The 18,140-nt window shown below is 41.6% G+C and overlaps 1 protein-coding gene across 1 annotated transcript in view; it reads right to left on the bottom strand.

The window, feature by feature from the left end:
* Positions 1 to 2,338: 2,338 nt before the first annotated feature.
* LOC308388424 (uncharacterized protein) overlaps positions 2,339 to 18,140 on the bottom strand; it is a 93,134-nt gene continuing 77,332 nt past the window's right edge. Inside the window, exons 4-5 of the mRNA XM_080869173.1 lie at positions 14,452 to 14,576; positions 2,339 to 11,959 (exon numbers count right to left, since the gene is read on the bottom strand). Of these exons, the coding sequence (XP_080725299.1) occupies positions 7,671 to 11,959; positions 14,452 to 14,576 (4,414 nt within the window). The 3' untranslated portion in view covers positions 2,339 to 7,670. The remainder of the gene's footprint in view (positions 11,960 to 14,451; positions 14,577 to 18,140) is intronic.

An 18,140-nucleotide genomic window follows, 5' to 3' on the forward strand; every position in this document is an offset into this window, starting at 1 on the left:
TTGCTGGCATTATTTAATTAAAAGTAATCTACTGAAACTAGCACTGTAAAGAAGGGTGGGCCAGAACTCTGTTCTCTGTCAATGTACGTACTAAAAAAATCTCAGCTATGGGCGTAAATATTGTAGTAGAAAGATGGCGAAGCCAAACACCTGCTAAGTGTCATTGGAAAGTGATTGCACATTAAAGTCACTCCGACACAATGTTTTAATTATTTATTTATTTATTTATTTTAGCAAAGACGGGAAGCACTATCTAACCACATGCTCTCAAAGTTTTTACAGCTCCGCGGGCTTTTCTCTTTTACTCAAGTAGGTTGAAGTTACATGAACATGATAAACTGATGGTTTGCCCAAACATCTGGCTTTTTTTTTTTTAAAGTGATTCATTGGAGTGACTTTTGTGCACAAACTGACATTATTTCTTTTTTGAACATGCTGCGTCCTATGTTTTGGTGGTATTGTTGGTTGAAGTTAGCTCATGGCACATATGATATAAGTCCTCTGGAGTTCTTCCTATGAAGGTGCCAAGGAAGACCTAATAATATGCTAACTACCCAGTTAGGTACATTGAGTACTTGTTGATCTTATTAGATAAAGTTTGCTTATTTTGAACAATGACAGAACATTTAACCAAAGACATGAAGATGACTTTGCAAGTGCAAGTAAGTAGAATTAGCAGTTAACATCACTAGTTTTGAAGTATTCTCAAAGTAGGCTACTTGTAAATTAATTATTTTGCACACAAAGAGAGTGTCCTGCATAGTTCCAAAGGTATTGCATTTCAAAGTAGGCCTAAGCATGCTAAAAGATAATGGAAATCATTAAAAGTTTTTATCAAGTTAAAATTATTAGTTGCACCTCACCTTAACAAAAAGGCTCAAATATGTTTTAGTTTGAATTTGTTTCACTAGGAATTGCTTGAAACTGATGGTAAGGGTTGCTGACACCAGTGGTAGAAGGGTGGGTCATCCATACACCTGACAAACGTTTAACAAATATACTCTGTGTTAATGCCTTCTATGGATATATTATTATACAATGACGCAAGTGTTTGTGTTTTTTTTTAGCAAGCACTGTCTTATAGTTCTTTTTTTGGTTTAGTTGTGATTAGCTTGTGTTAGACTACACAAAAGGAAATATCTGCAGCTTGTTTTTCATCATCAGTGTTCTTCACGCTTGATAGAACGATAGTTTGCCCAATAATCAGCAAGTTATGTTTTTGAAAGTGCCTGCCCTTTTTCAAACTGTTTCCAAGCAGGATTTCTGTGACCAGCCATCTGGTGTGTCAGACACAAAGAAGGAAGCATTTGGTTACATTTGTACATGTCCCAAAATTGCGTACACACAACATTATAAATGAATGAATCTGAATTTAACTGGGTAAAACTGGCAATTTACTGTGTTCCTGGTAAAAACATTTTTACATATAAATCTCTTACATATAAATATTTCTACAGGACGCGAGCGGCTTTCTAGCTTTGAGTGCTTCTGCTACAGAATTTATTTTTGTCAGAAAATATGCATTTTTCAACATATTTTGTTTCTAATTGAGCCTGAAGACAGTGAAAACAGCAGTTTCTGTTCAACCTACTCTCCATGCTCCCTGTGCACAATGACCCACTGCTGAGGTTTTCTTAACACATTGTTGAGTAGTTTCTGTGGTTGGAGCAAAGGAAGTGGACCATAATGTAGTGCCGCTGATACACCAAGAAAGTCTATTAACTCATTCACCATAAAGTGCCTGCCTGACTCGAGACATCCATCAACCCTTTCTGCCAAGTGCGGGGAGAAAAGTCAAATCACGGAGGCTGTAAGAAGCTGACTTCAGGGCCGAAAGATCACACGCACTCTTTGTGAAACTAATTCCATATGGTTGAGTTTTAATGTCAGAAGTTTCTTTGTTGGTTTTTAAAGGTCACTGAAGCAAATTACTGAGAACCGTTGATTCAGTAATGAGGTGAACTTGAATCGTCACACTCGCTGCATTTGTTACTTCCATACCCTAAACACGCTCACACACAGATGGAAACACTGTATGCATGTACACACTAACATAGCCCAAGGTGTTGAACATGTTGAATTTTGCTGCTATTTTAGTCATTGAACATGATGGTCGCAGCTGTCGGTGGGCCCTCTGGACACATGCACACACAGCCACACATGCATAAGGTCTCAATCCCAAAGCAAGCACGGATCATCTGAGGGAAATCTATGAATTCCCAGGCATGCTTTTGCCCCTAGTTTGCGATCCAAGTTTGAAAAATTATTAAAATATTTTCGAAATGAGCGCTGTACTCTTTTTGTCTTCATTTTCTTTATTGTTTCACAGGCAGGGGGAATTACAGGGATGTGGTGGTAAAAGGTATCGATTCACAGTTTCATGGACTGGGCTTATGAAAGCAAGTCAAAGGAAGAGAAAAACAGTGACAACAAGACACTCTGATATCAAGTCCACTGATTTATTTCCATTTTCAGAGTAATTCGTTTTTCTCAATGGATTTACTAGATCTATTATATTAGCAGGGTAATATCATTGAATATGAGTTTGCAGAAATGAGATTACACAAACAAATCAGCTAAATATTAGTTTATCAGATCTCAAGACAAAACAGGATAAAATGCTTTCTGAAGAAACTGAAATAATGCCTTTCGAACCCATTAATTGATGACCGGACCTTTAAAAGAACATACAGTGTGCACAACAGCTCAACAAGAGGACATAGTAGGTGGGCGTGGGGGTTTGTTTACTAGCTAAAATAGCATCAGAGTACATGATACAAAAACTGTGCCTCATTCAACTGAGGGTTCTCTACAAAAATACATCTAATAACAGCTTTTTTTTTCTTCTTTTCTAATGTACACAGTTTATCACAATAATACAGAAAACCTATGTTCATAGCGAACATATGGTTTCATACCCCGTGTGGTGCACGGCTACAAGGAGAGGACACCTTGCTGTGTCATCACACTAGCTATAATTCTCATGTTTTCTTGCACACACTGCTGCAAGAAGAGGAATAAGTTTTGAGGTTTGCTACTGTTCGTAAGCTGCATGTATGTCACCGCAGGCACCTATAGTGTCACTGCAGAGACATGTCTAACCTACCAAAGGTGAGGAGGCAGCATTTACTTAATGATGAGCTCTGGGAAAAACAGCAGAGCAGGCAAGGCAGGCAAAGACTGTTCCTATTAAGCTGTGTGTGTAGGTGTGTGTGTGTGTGTGTGTGTGTGTGTGTATGTGTGTGTCTGCGTGCGTTCAAGTTTCTGGGATCAATAAGACCCCAATATATTTTACAGAGCATGCCTTAAGATTTTAGTGAGAATAAGGATGCCAATCTGCCCACAAAAACTGATTCCTGTTGTTGAATTTTAATGCATATTTTTATTTGTTTTTATTTTGTCATAGACGCCTGCACCAGAATAATCCATATTCGCTGAGATGAATAGGTGCTGCCAGTGATGCCCCACAGCAATCGCAGCCAGATGTTCAGCTTCAGAGGAGCGAGAGAAAAACAATGTGTAAGTAGGTGTGGGCGTTTCTCCGCTCTTCCTTCCTCGTTACTCCTGCCATTCACGCCTCTGAAAGTCTGAGTGTCATGCAGTCGGGAGCGGCTCTCCGGATTTACGAAGAAGCGGCGCATTTTGTTATCTGAGACAAATTTCTCCTGCACTTCAGCCGAGATCATTTAAATGCGATAGATTTAAACAAAGAATAAGGGTAGAGCTACGCCTTTTCCGTATGTACTGTGTCGTATCCCTCTGCTTTAAAGGAAAAATCCACCCTGAGGCGTTGTTCAGATAGAAAAAGAAAGAACACTTTGAACATCCTGCGTTTGAGTGAAATGATGTGACTGCGCTTGGGTTATTTTGTCACACACCACAGAGTGGAAAATCACCTGTCAAAGTGCAACAAGCAACCAGTGAGTGACAACAGAGGGGTGAGAGTGTTAATTTTAAAAAATGGTTATTTTTTCATTACCTGTCAGTCAAATCCTCACATCTTTCTACGTTTCATCGCGGCTCTGTCTCATGGGGAAAACCCCTGTTGGAGTCAACTGTGTCCTGCGGCGTGCTAAATCACTCATTGTGTGCGTTTAGGCCTAAATGGGTGAGTCACTAAATGCAAAGTTAACCACCTCTTCGGGATGTTTGTAGTTCAGCTGCAGTGGAGTGAGACGGGAGAAAATCAACAGTCTAAAACGTCAAGCGTAAAGGTCAGACGCTGGAGCCAGTTCATCAGAAACAAAGAGCAAAGGCTTATTTCTGAACTCAACATTTTGTTCTGACGTTCAGCCGTCACAGCCTAAAGACACACTGCAGTACAGACTCACAATTTATGTTATACCATAGACGATAGTATATAAAAGATGGACGTGGTTTCGTGGTCTAAAAGGGGAAACGTTGGATTTTCTTAAAGCAGGTAGTATATGGTAAAACAACCCTAATCCTCACCTGATTTATGACCTCTGATTATTTTATTATCTCAATAGCTAGTTTCAAGCCTTACTGAATACAACATGTCGTTCGTTTAGTAACTTATGGTTGCATTTAGAGTCAAACAGTTCATAAACCAGGGTATGTTTTAAGGCCAGAGGTGGGCAATTTAACTTTCCAAGGGGCCACAAGAGACGTTGGGTCTGCTGGAGGGGTGCACCAATAGGCTTGTAAAGACTTAAATGAATATTGAAAAGAATTGAGTTCAACTTATTGGTGCAGCTTTCCACTGTGTCTCGTGTGGTCCCATGGGAAAATGCATAGCCCACTCCTGATTTAGCCAGTGCCAGAATATAAATAATAAAGTGTGACAAGGGGTATTTTACAACCATGCATGCATAGGACACAGAGAAATGGAGCTATAGTTGCAAAGTGCAGAAATATCTGTCTTTGATGGCGTGTTGTGGAAAACAGGAAAGTAATTTTTCCTACGTGCAGAAGTGGATTAATGAACTCGCTGCACAGAATTACAGTCGGGGTCACAGAGAGAGCGCAGAATGTGCTCAACACATTTCCATTTGTTTTGCGATTTTTGAGTGAGATCATGCTTTCAGTTACAAAATTGTAGGATTTAATGTAGCTGAGGGAGCGCACAGTTGCTACCTTATAATAGATATACAAAGTGCTGCCATGTGAGCATGTATTTCTTAGTATGAAGTCTTGGCAATGGCCAAAAACGCTTCAGTCAAGGTTTTAAGATTTTACAAAGCATTATGTGAAATCATTGTGGGTTTGTTCATCTATTATTTACAATCAATGGCTTTTGCTGTAATGGCAGCATTAGCAGTCCTATATTGATTCAGAAAATAGAAAATAATCATTAACATTTTACATTTTACTGTAAGTTGTGTTCGTGTTATCCACTGATTTTCCAGCTATTCACACCTCCCCCTTTTTTAAAATTTAGTACTGTAAGTTATAGGGTAATACAACGTAAAACAAAGACTATATTTTTGATACATTTATAAATTTACTTATAAACAAATAAATAAATTTAATCACTTTATTGCTATGTAGGATTTAGGACATGGCTTTTCTGTAATTTCAGATGTCAATGTAAACTCTAGACAAATTCATCTGCAAGGTTGCTCTTAAGTGTTTCTTGTGTTTCTTTCCCACACGACTGGGTCAAACTTGTCTGATGCTTGGTTCCGAGATACCTGTTGTTAAGCTTTGATTGGTGTACATACAGACTGCTCTGCGACCTGCAGTTATCCCTAACACTCATCTCTAAATACAGGGAAACCAACATCTTTCTCTGCTGCTTTAAAATCTCATTGAGCCAAGGTTTTCAAAGGGCGACCCACAGGCCAGTGGCAGTCCTTGGTGACATTAGGTAACAACAAGTCAATTCTAGGTAATAACAAATCAGCTTAGAATTACCATCAGGAAATCTGCTCATCCTTGAGCAAACGCAGATGTGTTTGCTGCATCATGTGCTGGCTCCCTAAATTGGCACTTTTAAAACCTCTCTCAAAGAAGGTTTTTTTTCTCTTTGCACTTCCTGAAAATCATTATTCATCTGTTTTATTGCTGTACTGGACAGTAAAATGAAAACATAATTTTGAAAGATAGGAGAAAGAAAGACAATTTTGTTACACAGAGTCTCTTAAGAGACCTTTTTTTTGGCTCATGCTGCATTCACATCGTGTTGGACCCTGAAAATTTCCTGTTATTCTGACTAGATAGTGTTCACATTATCTCGGCCTACTTATGCTTTCACGCCCTGAACATATTATCTGTCTATTACTATGCCAGTCTTGTAGTATTCTACCATTTTAGCATATATTAACTCTGCTGGACCCACAATGGGCAAATTTACTGTTAAAGCAGACTAAAGAGATATCATCTTTTTTAATTCCATACATTTTCTTCCTTGTCTTACTCTGATTCCTACATTACCCACAGTGCCGAGTGACTGCAGATGGTGCACTTCAAGGTTTGGGTATGTTATGCTAGCATTGGATCCTTTAGCTCCAAGCCTACAGCTTTAGGCAGCGATGAGGAATGGGCTACATGTGCCTGCTGCTAAGCTCAGTTCTTTCCAAACTCCACACCCCCAGATTTTATTCAGTTTCAAACTTTAGTCCCAGCCAGTTGACTCAAGGGCAACTCCACAAGACCTGTAAACAGTCTTTGATGTGTAGAATTTGTGGAGTTCTCCTTTAATTTTGCGCTTTATTTAGCTCCAAGTTAAAGAGGATTTGCTGCCATTAGTTCTATACAAATATCTGAGATTCTGTCTAGAATATCTACGATTTTTCAAGTTTGTTTCATTATGGTGTGGATGTGTTTTTCCTGTCTGTTAAATGGTGGATGCTTATACAGTACTAAACAGGGTCCTTTGAACAGTGAATCACACAGAGCTACTCCAGTATAGTTTAAGAATAAAAACATGTAGGTTTAAACTAAGTGAATGTGGCAACAGACTCATATTTTGTTAGTGAAATCTAACCAGAAAATACCCTTTCGTATTTGTTAAACGATGAAGCTTTCTAATTATGCAAAACAGCAAAGTAGCAAAAAATTGCGTGTTTAATGTTTTTAGAACTTTGGGTTTCTTTTGAACCCATTCTGGGAAAAACAACTTCCTGTTGTCCTGTGCAAATCTTGAATGCCATCAGCTCTTGATGGCCAGCGACCCGGAACATACAAATTAATTTAAAGAAAAATTCCCGCACATCTACGATGACAGACTGAAGAAATCTGAGCATGCGAGGGTGAATTCATCCTTTAAAGTCACAACATTTTCTAACGTGCCTCATGAGCAAATCGCCAGCTTAAAATGCAAAACAGCAGCTCTGACTGATTTCTGCTGAGGGAAACGAGCCCAGCTGTGTATCCCTACCACGATCCCGCTGGCTGCACACCTGAGGCTCATTTCAAGTGGGATTGCAGTTGATGAAGATAATTAGCCATCTTTATTGTTTTTCAGATGTGTGAATCAGTGCTTGAGTGTTTGGACGCGGTGATGAAGTTTTCCAGAGGATTTGACTTTAAGAAGGATCAGTTTTGTGTTTTTACTCAAGAGTTCCTGAAATTCCTCACATTTCAGCTACAGTAAAAGTATGCAAGCGATGACACCCAAAGCTGTTTGCACCCACCTGACAAGTAATTTTTTGTATCACAAATGTGAACATGTACCACTCTCAATTCTTTCTTTTTGTTCCTCTTTTTCAGAACAATAACTGCAAGGGCAAAACTGCTGGATGTGGAGTGGGGTACAGAGATGGGTGGTGGCTCTGCACAGGGTGAAATGCTGCTGCTAAGGGATATGGACCAGGGGCATCCAGGAGAGGGATGGGAGAAGATGCATAGAAAGTGGGAGTAAGAGCGGGAGGAGGAGGTAGTGGTGGTGGAGGTGGTGGTGGAGGGATGGGAGATAAATGTGGGGAGAAAGAGGGAATAAGATGAGGGTAGGAAGGAACGGGGAGGTGTGGTGCGGGTGGGAGGAGGGAAAGGTGATGTTGGATGATGGTGTGATGGAAGGAGATAGAGGAAGAGGAGGATGATGAAAAGGATGGCTGGAGCAGGAGAGGAGGATGGAGGTGGATGCACGATGGAGGGAGGCGATGAGGAAAGCGGGGCATCTTCTCTGGGAAGAGAGGTTCAAAATCTATCTCCCTCTCCTTACTTCTTTCCTCCCTTTCCTTCTCCTTCCTCCTCACCCATTCCTTCTCCCACTCTTCGTGCCTCTCCTTCAACTTTTTCCTCTCCATCTGTTTCTCCTCCTCTTTCTTTCTCTCCTTCTCCACACCGCTTTCATCCTCCATCTGCTCCCTCACGGGTGCAACTTCTTCATTCACAGCATTAGCACAGTGATTACAATCAGTGACATGATTACCGTTAAAATCGTCACACTGACCACCGTCAATATCATCGGCTCCACCTCCAACACTTTGCTGAATCCCTACGCCGCTTTTGTAATCAATCACTGAATCAGAGAGGCTGTTTTTGTGTCGAATGTGGCACTGAGATTTGGCTTTCTCCTCCTCGCTGTGGTCACTTTTGTTATTTTTCTGGCTGTAATCGCAGTTATGACTAAATGCGTCATTGGCTTTGGAGTCATTAGACTCTATTTCATTCACTGTGTTTTTACATTGACAGTGGTCAGTGTGTCTGTTATTAGTGCTACAGGCAAAATAATCTTCAGAAAGGCCATCCACAGGTGTGTCTGCAGTTTTCTCACTGGCTTTTTTAGCCACGTGACCATGACAAAGACTTTTGTCTTTCTCAAAAGTAGCACTAGAGATGGCAGAACTGTCACGCTTATTTTGCATGGTGCCCTTTCCATCATCCTGACTGTGGTCATTGGGTTTGTTATTGGTATGACAGTCACTAAAAGGTTTCTCCGGTGAACACTTCACCTTTTCCTCGCCTCCAGAGGGACCGACGTTAAACTGGCTGTAGTCATTAGCGTCTGCATTGCTGAATTTGCTGTCATCAGAGCTGCAGTAGTTATCGAGTTTGTCAGCGGTGTTACCCTCCCTGGTATTTGAACACAGAGAGTGTTTTGTCCTGCAGAGCAAATGGCAGTCAACAGTTTTGTCCTCTGAAGTGTTGCAGGTGTCCTTGCTATTGAGTTCAAGCGCCTCGTTACCATCCTGAATGCAACAGGCCTCGCCCTCGTTTAAATCCGAAGTCATATCAGTGCAAGCTCCGTCTTGCCTTAAAACACTAGCGACTCTCCTCGCCTGTCTCCTTCCCCTTTTCCGTTTCTTCCTCGGCGTTGCCCCAGCCTCCGGCAATCCGCTCTTCCTCTTGCTGGCTGTTGCTGCTCTCTTCGACATCCCTTCCTCTGAAAGCGCATCGGCAGGGAGGGTCATGTCTACACAGGCCGGCCTCAGTCTGGGCTCTGTTTCTGTCTGTTGGGCAGAGCAGCATGTGGTCGGGCTTGACACAAGATTGCTGTGTCCTGCAGGTATTGTTTGTCTTTGACTGCACGCTGTTTCTCTAAAAGGAGCAGGGACAAGGCTAATCGTTGGTTTGCATGCTGTTTCTCTGTGAGGTTTAGGAACAAGACAAATTTCTGCCTGGCTTGCAGTGTCACAACAGGAAAAAGGAAGACAGCTAATCGCTGGGTTACATGCGTTTTCTTCAGCTTTCGGAGCAGCGCTTATCTCTCCCTTACTCAGATTCCTTTGCTCCTCATCTCCCTGTCTGTCCTCCTTCCCTGCTTGTGTATTTTTGTGTATCACCCCCATCTCTCTGTCATTCTGAGCAGGGTCGGGTGTAATTGCAGGACAGCATGGCATCTCTATAACAGACCCTGGGACGAGGCTAATCACTGAGTTACATGCTGCATCCCTGCAGAGGAGCTTTCTGAGCCCCTGGCCCCACCCGGAGGCTGATTGCTGAGATTGATGCTGGCTGGCCTCCCTTTTCACCTGCAGACACAGCTGGTTACACCGATTACACCGATTCACAGGAAGATTACTTAATAGCTCCACTCTCTTCTCGTCATTTCTACCTGCCCTCTCTTGCTCTGTCTGATCTCGTCTTATCCTTCTCTCTTCTCCCCTCATCCTCTTTTTTATCCCTCCCACCAGCCGATGTGCTGCAAGATTACTTAATAGCTCTTTTTCTCTCTTCTCCTCTTTTACGGTGCCCTCTCTTTGCAGCCTGTCTTCTCCTTTTCCTTCAAACATCTGATTCACACAAAGACTGCTTATTATCCTTTTTCCCCTTTCTGACTCTTTTCTGTCTGTTTCCTCTCCTCTTTTCTTTCTCCCCCTTTTTCTCATTCCTCTCCTTACCCCACCCCTCCTCTTCCTCCTCCTCCTCCCTGATTTTTGAAGGCCTAGCGTCGGAGCATGGTGGCCTTCTGCAGAAATGGGAACAAATTTTAAAGCGCTTTCATCATGGCAGCTGGAGCGATCCGGAACTGCGTCGCTACCGCTACAATGGGCTACAAGTTCCATAGGATTTCCTGCCTGTCCTCCTTCATCCTCTTCTTCCCTTTCATCTATCTTCACCTCCTTTCCTCCCTTCATATCCTTCTGCCTCTGTTGGCAGTCAGGTTGTTTGATCACAGATGGCTTTATTCTCTCACCCCCTTCCTCCAGCCCTCCTTTCTTTTTTTCACCCCCTTCCTTGGCCCTGTTATGCGCTCTGAAGTCATAAAGTAGAGGATTGACACTGTAGGAAATGGAGGGCGAAGTTTTGGTGTAGCTGACCATCTCCGTTGGCCACAGAAGAACCCTGCTACCATCTCGGCTCAGGACACGACAAAACGGCTCTTTGGGACGACTTGGAGGCAAAGAAGCCGACTCTTTTGATGGAGCGGAGTTTGACTGGGGAGATTGGGGATTGGGGAGAGGAGTTTGCTTGGGCTGTGCTTGAGCTGACGTGGTTTCAACACATGAAATTGATTTTTTAGGCTCATTTGTTGTAGGACAAGCCAGATCTTTTACTTCTTGGGGTTGGGTTAAATCTGTCTGATTTTCCACAGCATCATGGATTTCAACTTTGCTGCTTCCGCATTCTGAATCTGTGCTTACACTTTCAGAAATATGTCCTGAAATGCCACTGTTTAAATAAAAATGAGCTCTAGTCCCACTTTCACTGCTGACTTGGGCTCCAGTCCCATCGTCCTTACATAAGGAGAGCTGGGCTCCATTCCCATTGATAATTGAGTCCTCTACTCTGATCACATGGCGATTACATAAAGAAACCTGGGCTCCAGTCCCAGAGAGTCCCACAGTTCTTTTCTCAGTAGACATAATGGCTCCAGCCTCAACGGGTCGAGTTTCAGTTTTACTCTCCTCACTGCACTGGTTTCCAGTATTCCAGTGATTTACACCAACAGCAACCATGTCTGCGGATGATTTGAGCTGCTGATCGGTGACTTTCTCCCCCAGATTTGTTTTCCTGTCATGCACTGCCGCACCTTCTTGCTTCCCTGACAAGCCAGAGCCCTGCCCTGCTTGGATAAATACGGCAGCTGATTGGTGTAAGAGGACACAGCTCCTTTTGGGGAGCGAGAAAGAGACAGGGCGGACTCTGCTCAGGATAGACTGCACGTCAGAGGCTCTGCATACTTCCCTGCTGCTGTTGATGCTGACATTGGTGGTATTAGTAATGGAGGGGGTGGTGGAGTTCTTGCTGATGCTGGTCACTGTGGTTTTGTTGAAAATGGAGCCATTATGGGTGGCGCCAGAGGCTGTTGTTGGGATGTTATTGGGAGTAATGGGATGGCTTAAATAATCATGAGCCCAAGGGATCTTGTTAAAGTGGCTGTTTTCTGTAGAGCTGTTGGTATCACTGTTTGTCAGGGTGGTGCTGATGCTGGGTGTAATGGTTGGCAGTTGACTGTAATCCAGATGGGTCTTGTCAAGCACGCAGGAGTCAGAAGCAGCAGTAGTTGTGGTGCTGTTGGCGTCTGTTTGCTCATAGGTCCACTGTGTTTTGCTCAGGAGTGCGGTTTCCAGAGGAAGGAAGGGCTGTATCCGGGGGATCTGAGACTCTAGATGGAGAGGGGAACAGAAAGGATTATAGCAGCTGACACTGGTTACATTTACATGTAGAACATAACAGGATTATGTGTCGAACCTAACTATAAAGAAAAGAGTAGGAAGGGATACAAAATACCCTTCCTACAAAGAATACCATTCATTTTTAAGGCTTCCTATACAGTAATCTCCTTAGGCTTTTTTGAGCATTTTGGTACCGCACCATTACTCTTTTGTTGCTTTCAGCACGTCTAAATATGATTTATGGATGTAGGATGGACTTAGGAAAAAATAAGCGCAGATTTGAATGTGTCTCACTTAGAAATGGCAAAAAATAAGACTTGTGTAATATGTGTAATATCCATCTTTTTACAGCCATTATGGGGCTCACCGTGCTGTCAGACATTCGTCTGTCTATACGTCAGTTTGGTGAGAGATTTAGAGAAATTGTTTGTTGAGTGAAGGTTTTAAGATGAATCATAACTTTAAAAGTGATCTATAATATGCTACATCAGAAACCTTGTTTGTAAACTGTTTGAATTTTAGAAGGGGAATTATGAGTCTTCCTACTCTAAAAGTGAAATGTATTTAGGACTTCAACTCCACTTAAATTCAACCCTTCTTGAACTTTTGCACTGATTTCAAATTTAAAATGAGAAGAGGAAACATATTGAACGCGTTGCTGTTGCTTACTTTTGATCTTATTGAGTTATTCTCACAGCATTTCTATTGAGACATTCACATACACTGTGAATGTGTTGGACAAAATACTGTAATCTCAAGTACAGTATAATAAAATAATAATAACTTATCTCAAGTGCAGTTTTCTCCCTCTTAACTAAAGGAGAAGTAAAGTAAAAAGTAGTAAAAACTCTATAATAGTAAGCAACTTGACCCAGAAGCATCCTTTAGTTATGCTGCTATAGAGAGGTTGCTGGGGATTTCCCATGATGCACTGACTACTTCTTCTCCAGGCCCTGCTACCACAGCATGTCATTAACTCTTGTATTTTTCTTTCCCAGAGTTTGACTGATGTTTTTGTTGTTCATGGACTCTCTATGAGGAGCTACAATCTTTTCTGTCTTCTATATTCTCATGGCTGCACCTCCTCTCTCTCTACTTCTTCCTGTTACAAAGAAATTCCTTCACTGGGACTCTCCACCATTTGACCTTAGAACTGAAGAAGCTTCTCGGATGAGAGGTGAAACGTCTTCAAGTAACTTAAAGAAGTCCAGACGCTTTTCTTTGCAAGCTCCTTTGACTCCTTCTCCCCACCTTCACCAAATGCTTGTTCATATCATCTGGGATCATCTGATCATTTATAATTTGAGTTTTTACCTTACAAAACAAGCCGCCTTGAGACAAGTATTCTTGGTGCTATATCAGTAAAACCGGTGCTATACATGAAACTAAATTCAGTTGGAAAAATATTTTTGAACAAGATACGAAATCTTAAGTTGCGATAGTTATATACCTTCCACCTGTGTTGCTTCCCGTTTCTTTCATTATTCTGTTCTGCTACAGTGTTTCCTCTATCTCAGGTCCACCAGGTAGACTAATTAAGGATTACCCTGCCCCTGCTTATAGGAGGCTGGGAGAAGGGTCTCACTGTCTCCCAGACCAAGTAGCTCTCCAGCATCCCTGCTTCTTTGCTTATTTTCTGGTTCAGGACTCATTGTTTGGCTTGCCCGGACTCTTTATATACTTTTTGTTTCTTTTTTTGCCAAACTTCTAGACATTTACTTCCCATTTTTTCCTGGTAAACTGAAGTTCAGGTGTTGTTCTACTGGGAACAGCAACTTTGTAATGTGTTAAGGCGAGCATTTTTGTTTTTCATCGTAACTATGATAGTCAAGCCACTTCCTTGCAGAGGACAGTAAAAGCAGAGATATAAGTGCTAAGTAAATGCCACCATTTATGCTCAAGCTCCTTAATGCACAACTAAAATACCCCAGTGTCCGCCAGAGCAAAATATAAACTGTAAAATGCTCATATGATATGATTTATTCTGGAGTCTTAAGCCATTCCATTCGCACAAAGGTCAGCACTGCTGAGATGGGTTGGAGTTGGTCAACAGCAAGAAATTGTGTGTCAAGGTTCATCAATGTTGAACACAGGGCAAAATGTCTGTGTTGATTTATTACAGCAACTCCAGTGATAGCTTAATTTTCCCTAATATTCACTGCAACTACAGAGACCCTAAAGCATCATTTTATTCAGTGTCTAACCAACCAGATTAGGTGCTTGTTATGTTGTACTCCACTCCTCCTCAAACCACACCCTCTCATATGTGTGCATTTCAGGTCTTATACATTGGAAAAGAAGTGAAAGCTCTGACATCAGAGTCTGCTGTCAACAGAGATATTTCAGCGATTCTGCAGCAGACCACACGCTATTGAATCCCTCAATATCAAGAGTGATATCCTCATCACCCAAACCAAACACATACTCATAAAGTATTTAAGAAGCCTAGTACATGCCTTTTTAAGTGGATAAAAGCTCTTACTTGTTCCCAGTGTGGTGTTGCTTGGATGGATATTGCTGCCGTTCTGCACAATCTCTGGTCTGGACTGATCGGCTGAGTCGACAGCCACGGTGGTGGACCGGAACATGGGACCAGAACCGGGAGCACTAAGGAGAGGAGGATACAAAGACCAAAGCGTTAAAACACCGCGAGAACAGGACGCAGCAATAGATCAGAGAATGAAATAAACAGAATAAATTAAAAGAAGAGAAGAGAGAAGAGTACAAAGGAAAAAAGGGAGAAGGGAAAGAAAATGGGAAACGTAGACAAAGGCAAGGCAAGGCAAGGCAAGTTTATTTGTATAGCACAATTCAACAACAAGGTGATTCAAAGTGCTTTACAGAGACATTAGAAACAAGAACAAATAAAAAGCATGATTTAAAATTGAATAAAACAAGCAAATAAACTAACTAACTAATTAACAAACAAACAAACAAACAAACAAACAACAGTATATAAAATCAAAACAGATAAAATCAGAACAGTAGATAAAATCAGTAGTTAAATGTAAGTTTTGAAATTTAAGCTTAAAGTGTGGATTTGGTGCTTTATTCAAATGCAGCTGAGAACAGGTGAGTCTTCAACCTGGATTTAAATAAACTGAGTGTTTCAGCTGATCTGAGGCTTTCTGGGAGTTTGTTCCAGATATAAGGAGCATAAAAGCTGAATGCAGCTTCTCCGTGTCTGGTTCTGACTCTGGGAACTGATAAAAGACCGGATCCAGATGACCTGAGGGATCTGGAAGGTTCATACTGGGTCAGGAGGTCATTGATGTATTTTGGTCCTAAACCATTCAGAGCTTTATAGGCCAGCATCAGAACTTTAAAGTCTATCCTCTGACGGACAGGCAGCCAGTGTAAGGACCTCAGAGCTGGACTGATGTGGTCCACTTTTTTGGTCTTAGTGAGGACTCGAGCAGCAGAGTTCTGAATGAGCTGTAGTTGTCTGACTGATTTTTTAGGTAGACCTGTAAAGATGCTGTTACAGTAATCAAGCCTACTAAAGATGAATGCATGGACTAGTTTTTCCAGGTCCTGTTGAGACATCAGATCTTTTATCCTTGATATATTCTTGAGGTGATAGTAAGCTGACTTTGTTATTGTCTTAATGTGTTTTTCTAAGTTTAGGTCTGCATCCATCACTACACCCAAATTTCTCGTCTGGTTTGTGGTTTTTAGATGTATAGATTGAAGTTCTCTGGTGACCTGTAATCGTTTTTCTTTGGCGCCAAAGACTATTACCTCAGTTTTGTTTTTGTTTAGCTGGAGAAAATTGTGGCACAACCAGTCATTGATTTCCTCAATGCATTTACCAAGAGCCTGTACAGGGCCTCGGTCTCCTGGTGACATTTGATATATATTTGTGTGTCATCTGCATAGCTGTGATAGTTTATTTTGTTGTTGTTTATAATCTGTGCCAGTGGGAGCATGTAGATGTTAAACAGAAGGGGTCCCAAGATGGAACCTTGGGGAACTCCACATGTGATACTTGTCTGCTCAGATGTGAAGTTACCTATTGATACAAAGTATTTCCTGTTTTCTACGTATGTTTTGAACCAGTTTAGTACAGTTCCTGAAAGACCTGTCCAGTTCTCCAGTCGTTTGAGTAATATGTTGTGGTCAACTGTATCAAATGCTGCACTGAGATCCAGTAAAACTAGGACTGACATTTTTCCACTGTCTGTATTCAGACATATGTCATTAAACACTTTTGTCAGAGCGGTTTCAGTGCTGTGGTTCTGTCTAAAACCTGACTGGAAGGCATCGTAGCAATTATTCTGTTTTAAGAAGTAACTGAGCTGTTGAGAAACTGCTTTTTCAATGATCTTACTTAAAAACGGGAGATTTGAGATCGGCCTGTAGTTGTTCATTTGTGTCTTGTCAAGATTGTCCTTTTTCAGTATAGGTTTGATTACAGCAGTTTTTAGTGATTCTGGAAACACACCTGATAATAAAGAAAAGTTGACGATCTGTAACAGGTCTGACTCTAAAGTCTTTGAGACCTTTTTGAAAAAACTTGTTGGCAGGACATCTAAACAGCAGGAGGAGGAGTTCAGTTGACCTAAGATGTCCTCCAGGTCTTTGCTGTTAATAGGTTGAAACTGTTTCATGGTGTTTAAACAGTTTTTTGGTGGACACAGTACATATCCTGGATCTGCTGTTGATGTACCAATTGCTTGTCTAATTTTTTGGATTTTTTCAGTGAAGAATTTGGCAAAGTCATTGCAGGCCATGGTCGAATGAAGTTCAGCTGCCACTGACACAGGAGGGTTTGTTAGCCTGTCAACTGTAGAAAATAAGACCCGAGCATTATGGCTGTTTTTAGTGATGATGTCAGAGAAGTAGGACCTCCTTGCATTCCTCAGTTGTAAATTATAATTGTGAAGTTTCTCTTTATAAATGTCATAATGAACCTGGAGGTTTGTTTTTCTCCATCTGCGCTCAGCTTTCCTACACTCTCTTTTTTCATTTTTCACCAGTGTGGAGTTTCTCCATGGAGACTTTTTCCTTCCAGAGATAACCTTCACCTTAATGGGAGCAATAGTGTCCATTACATTTAACATGTTAGCATTGAAGCTATTGACGAGCTCATTGACTGACCCTCTGGGCAGGTCAGGTGTTAATGGGAAGACCTGGTTAAAAATTGCACTACTGTGTTCAGTTATACACCGTTTTGTGATCACTGTTGTTGATATATTTGTGTGGGCTGAGATTTTACTTTCAAAGAAAACACAGTAATGATCAGACAGGCCCACATCAGACACAGTAACCTTTGAAATGCTCAGGCCCTTGGAGATCAGTAGGTCAAGAGTGTGTCCTCTATTATGTGTGGCCTCTGTTACATGCTGAGTCAGCCCAAAGTTGCCCAGAGTGTTACTCAGGTCTTTAGTCCCTTTGTCCTGAGGGTTGTCCACATGAATGTTAAAATCCCCAACAATAATTACACAGTCAAAATCAACACAGATCACAGACAGCAGTTCACTGAGGTCATTAAAAAAGTCTGTGCAGTATTTGGGAGGCCTGTAAACATTAAGAAACACAACTTTGGATGGGGCCTTCAGCTGTAAAGCCACATATTCAAAAGACTGAAAACTTCCAGGAGATAGCTGCTTACATTGAAATGATTCATTAAATAAGACAGCAACCCCTCCTCCTCTCCTGCTCGCCCTGACCTCACTGATAAAACTGTAGTTAGGAGGGGTCGTCTCGATGAGAACAGCTCCACTGTTACTTTGGTCCAACCAAGTTTCAGTTAAAAACATAAAATCAAGGCTGTGCTCAGTGATTAAATCATTAATTAAAAATGTTTTCCCAGCTAGAGATCTAATGTTTAATAAAGCCAACTTAAGTGTTTTAGAGGTATTACTTGTCCCCTCGTGTTTGGGAGCAGTCTGTGGCACACAAGGTATGTTTACTATGTTTAAAGATCTTTTAGAGTGCAGCTCTCTGTGTTTTGACCAGGCCACATGTCTCCTGTCACCTAAAAGTACAGAAATTTTAAAACCTTCTAGTAAACAGGGTCCCAGCTTCTCCTGGGAAAAGTCATCACTGCCATAATCCTCACAGCCCGGACCCTTCACACATCACGCATCAGACTGCGGAGACAGGGCATGAAGAGGAACTAAGGGGGGCGAGGCTGGGCAATGTGACTTCGATTGCTCTGTTGAGGGT

Source organism: Rhamphochromis sp. 'chilingali' (genome assembly GCF_963969265.1).
Source record: "Rhamphochromis sp. 'chilingali' genome assembly, chromosome: 20".
In the NCBI taxonomy this organism is placed as follows: Eukaryota; Metazoa; Chordata; class Actinopteri; order Cichliformes; family Cichlidae; genus Rhamphochromis; species Rhamphochromis sp. 'chilingali'.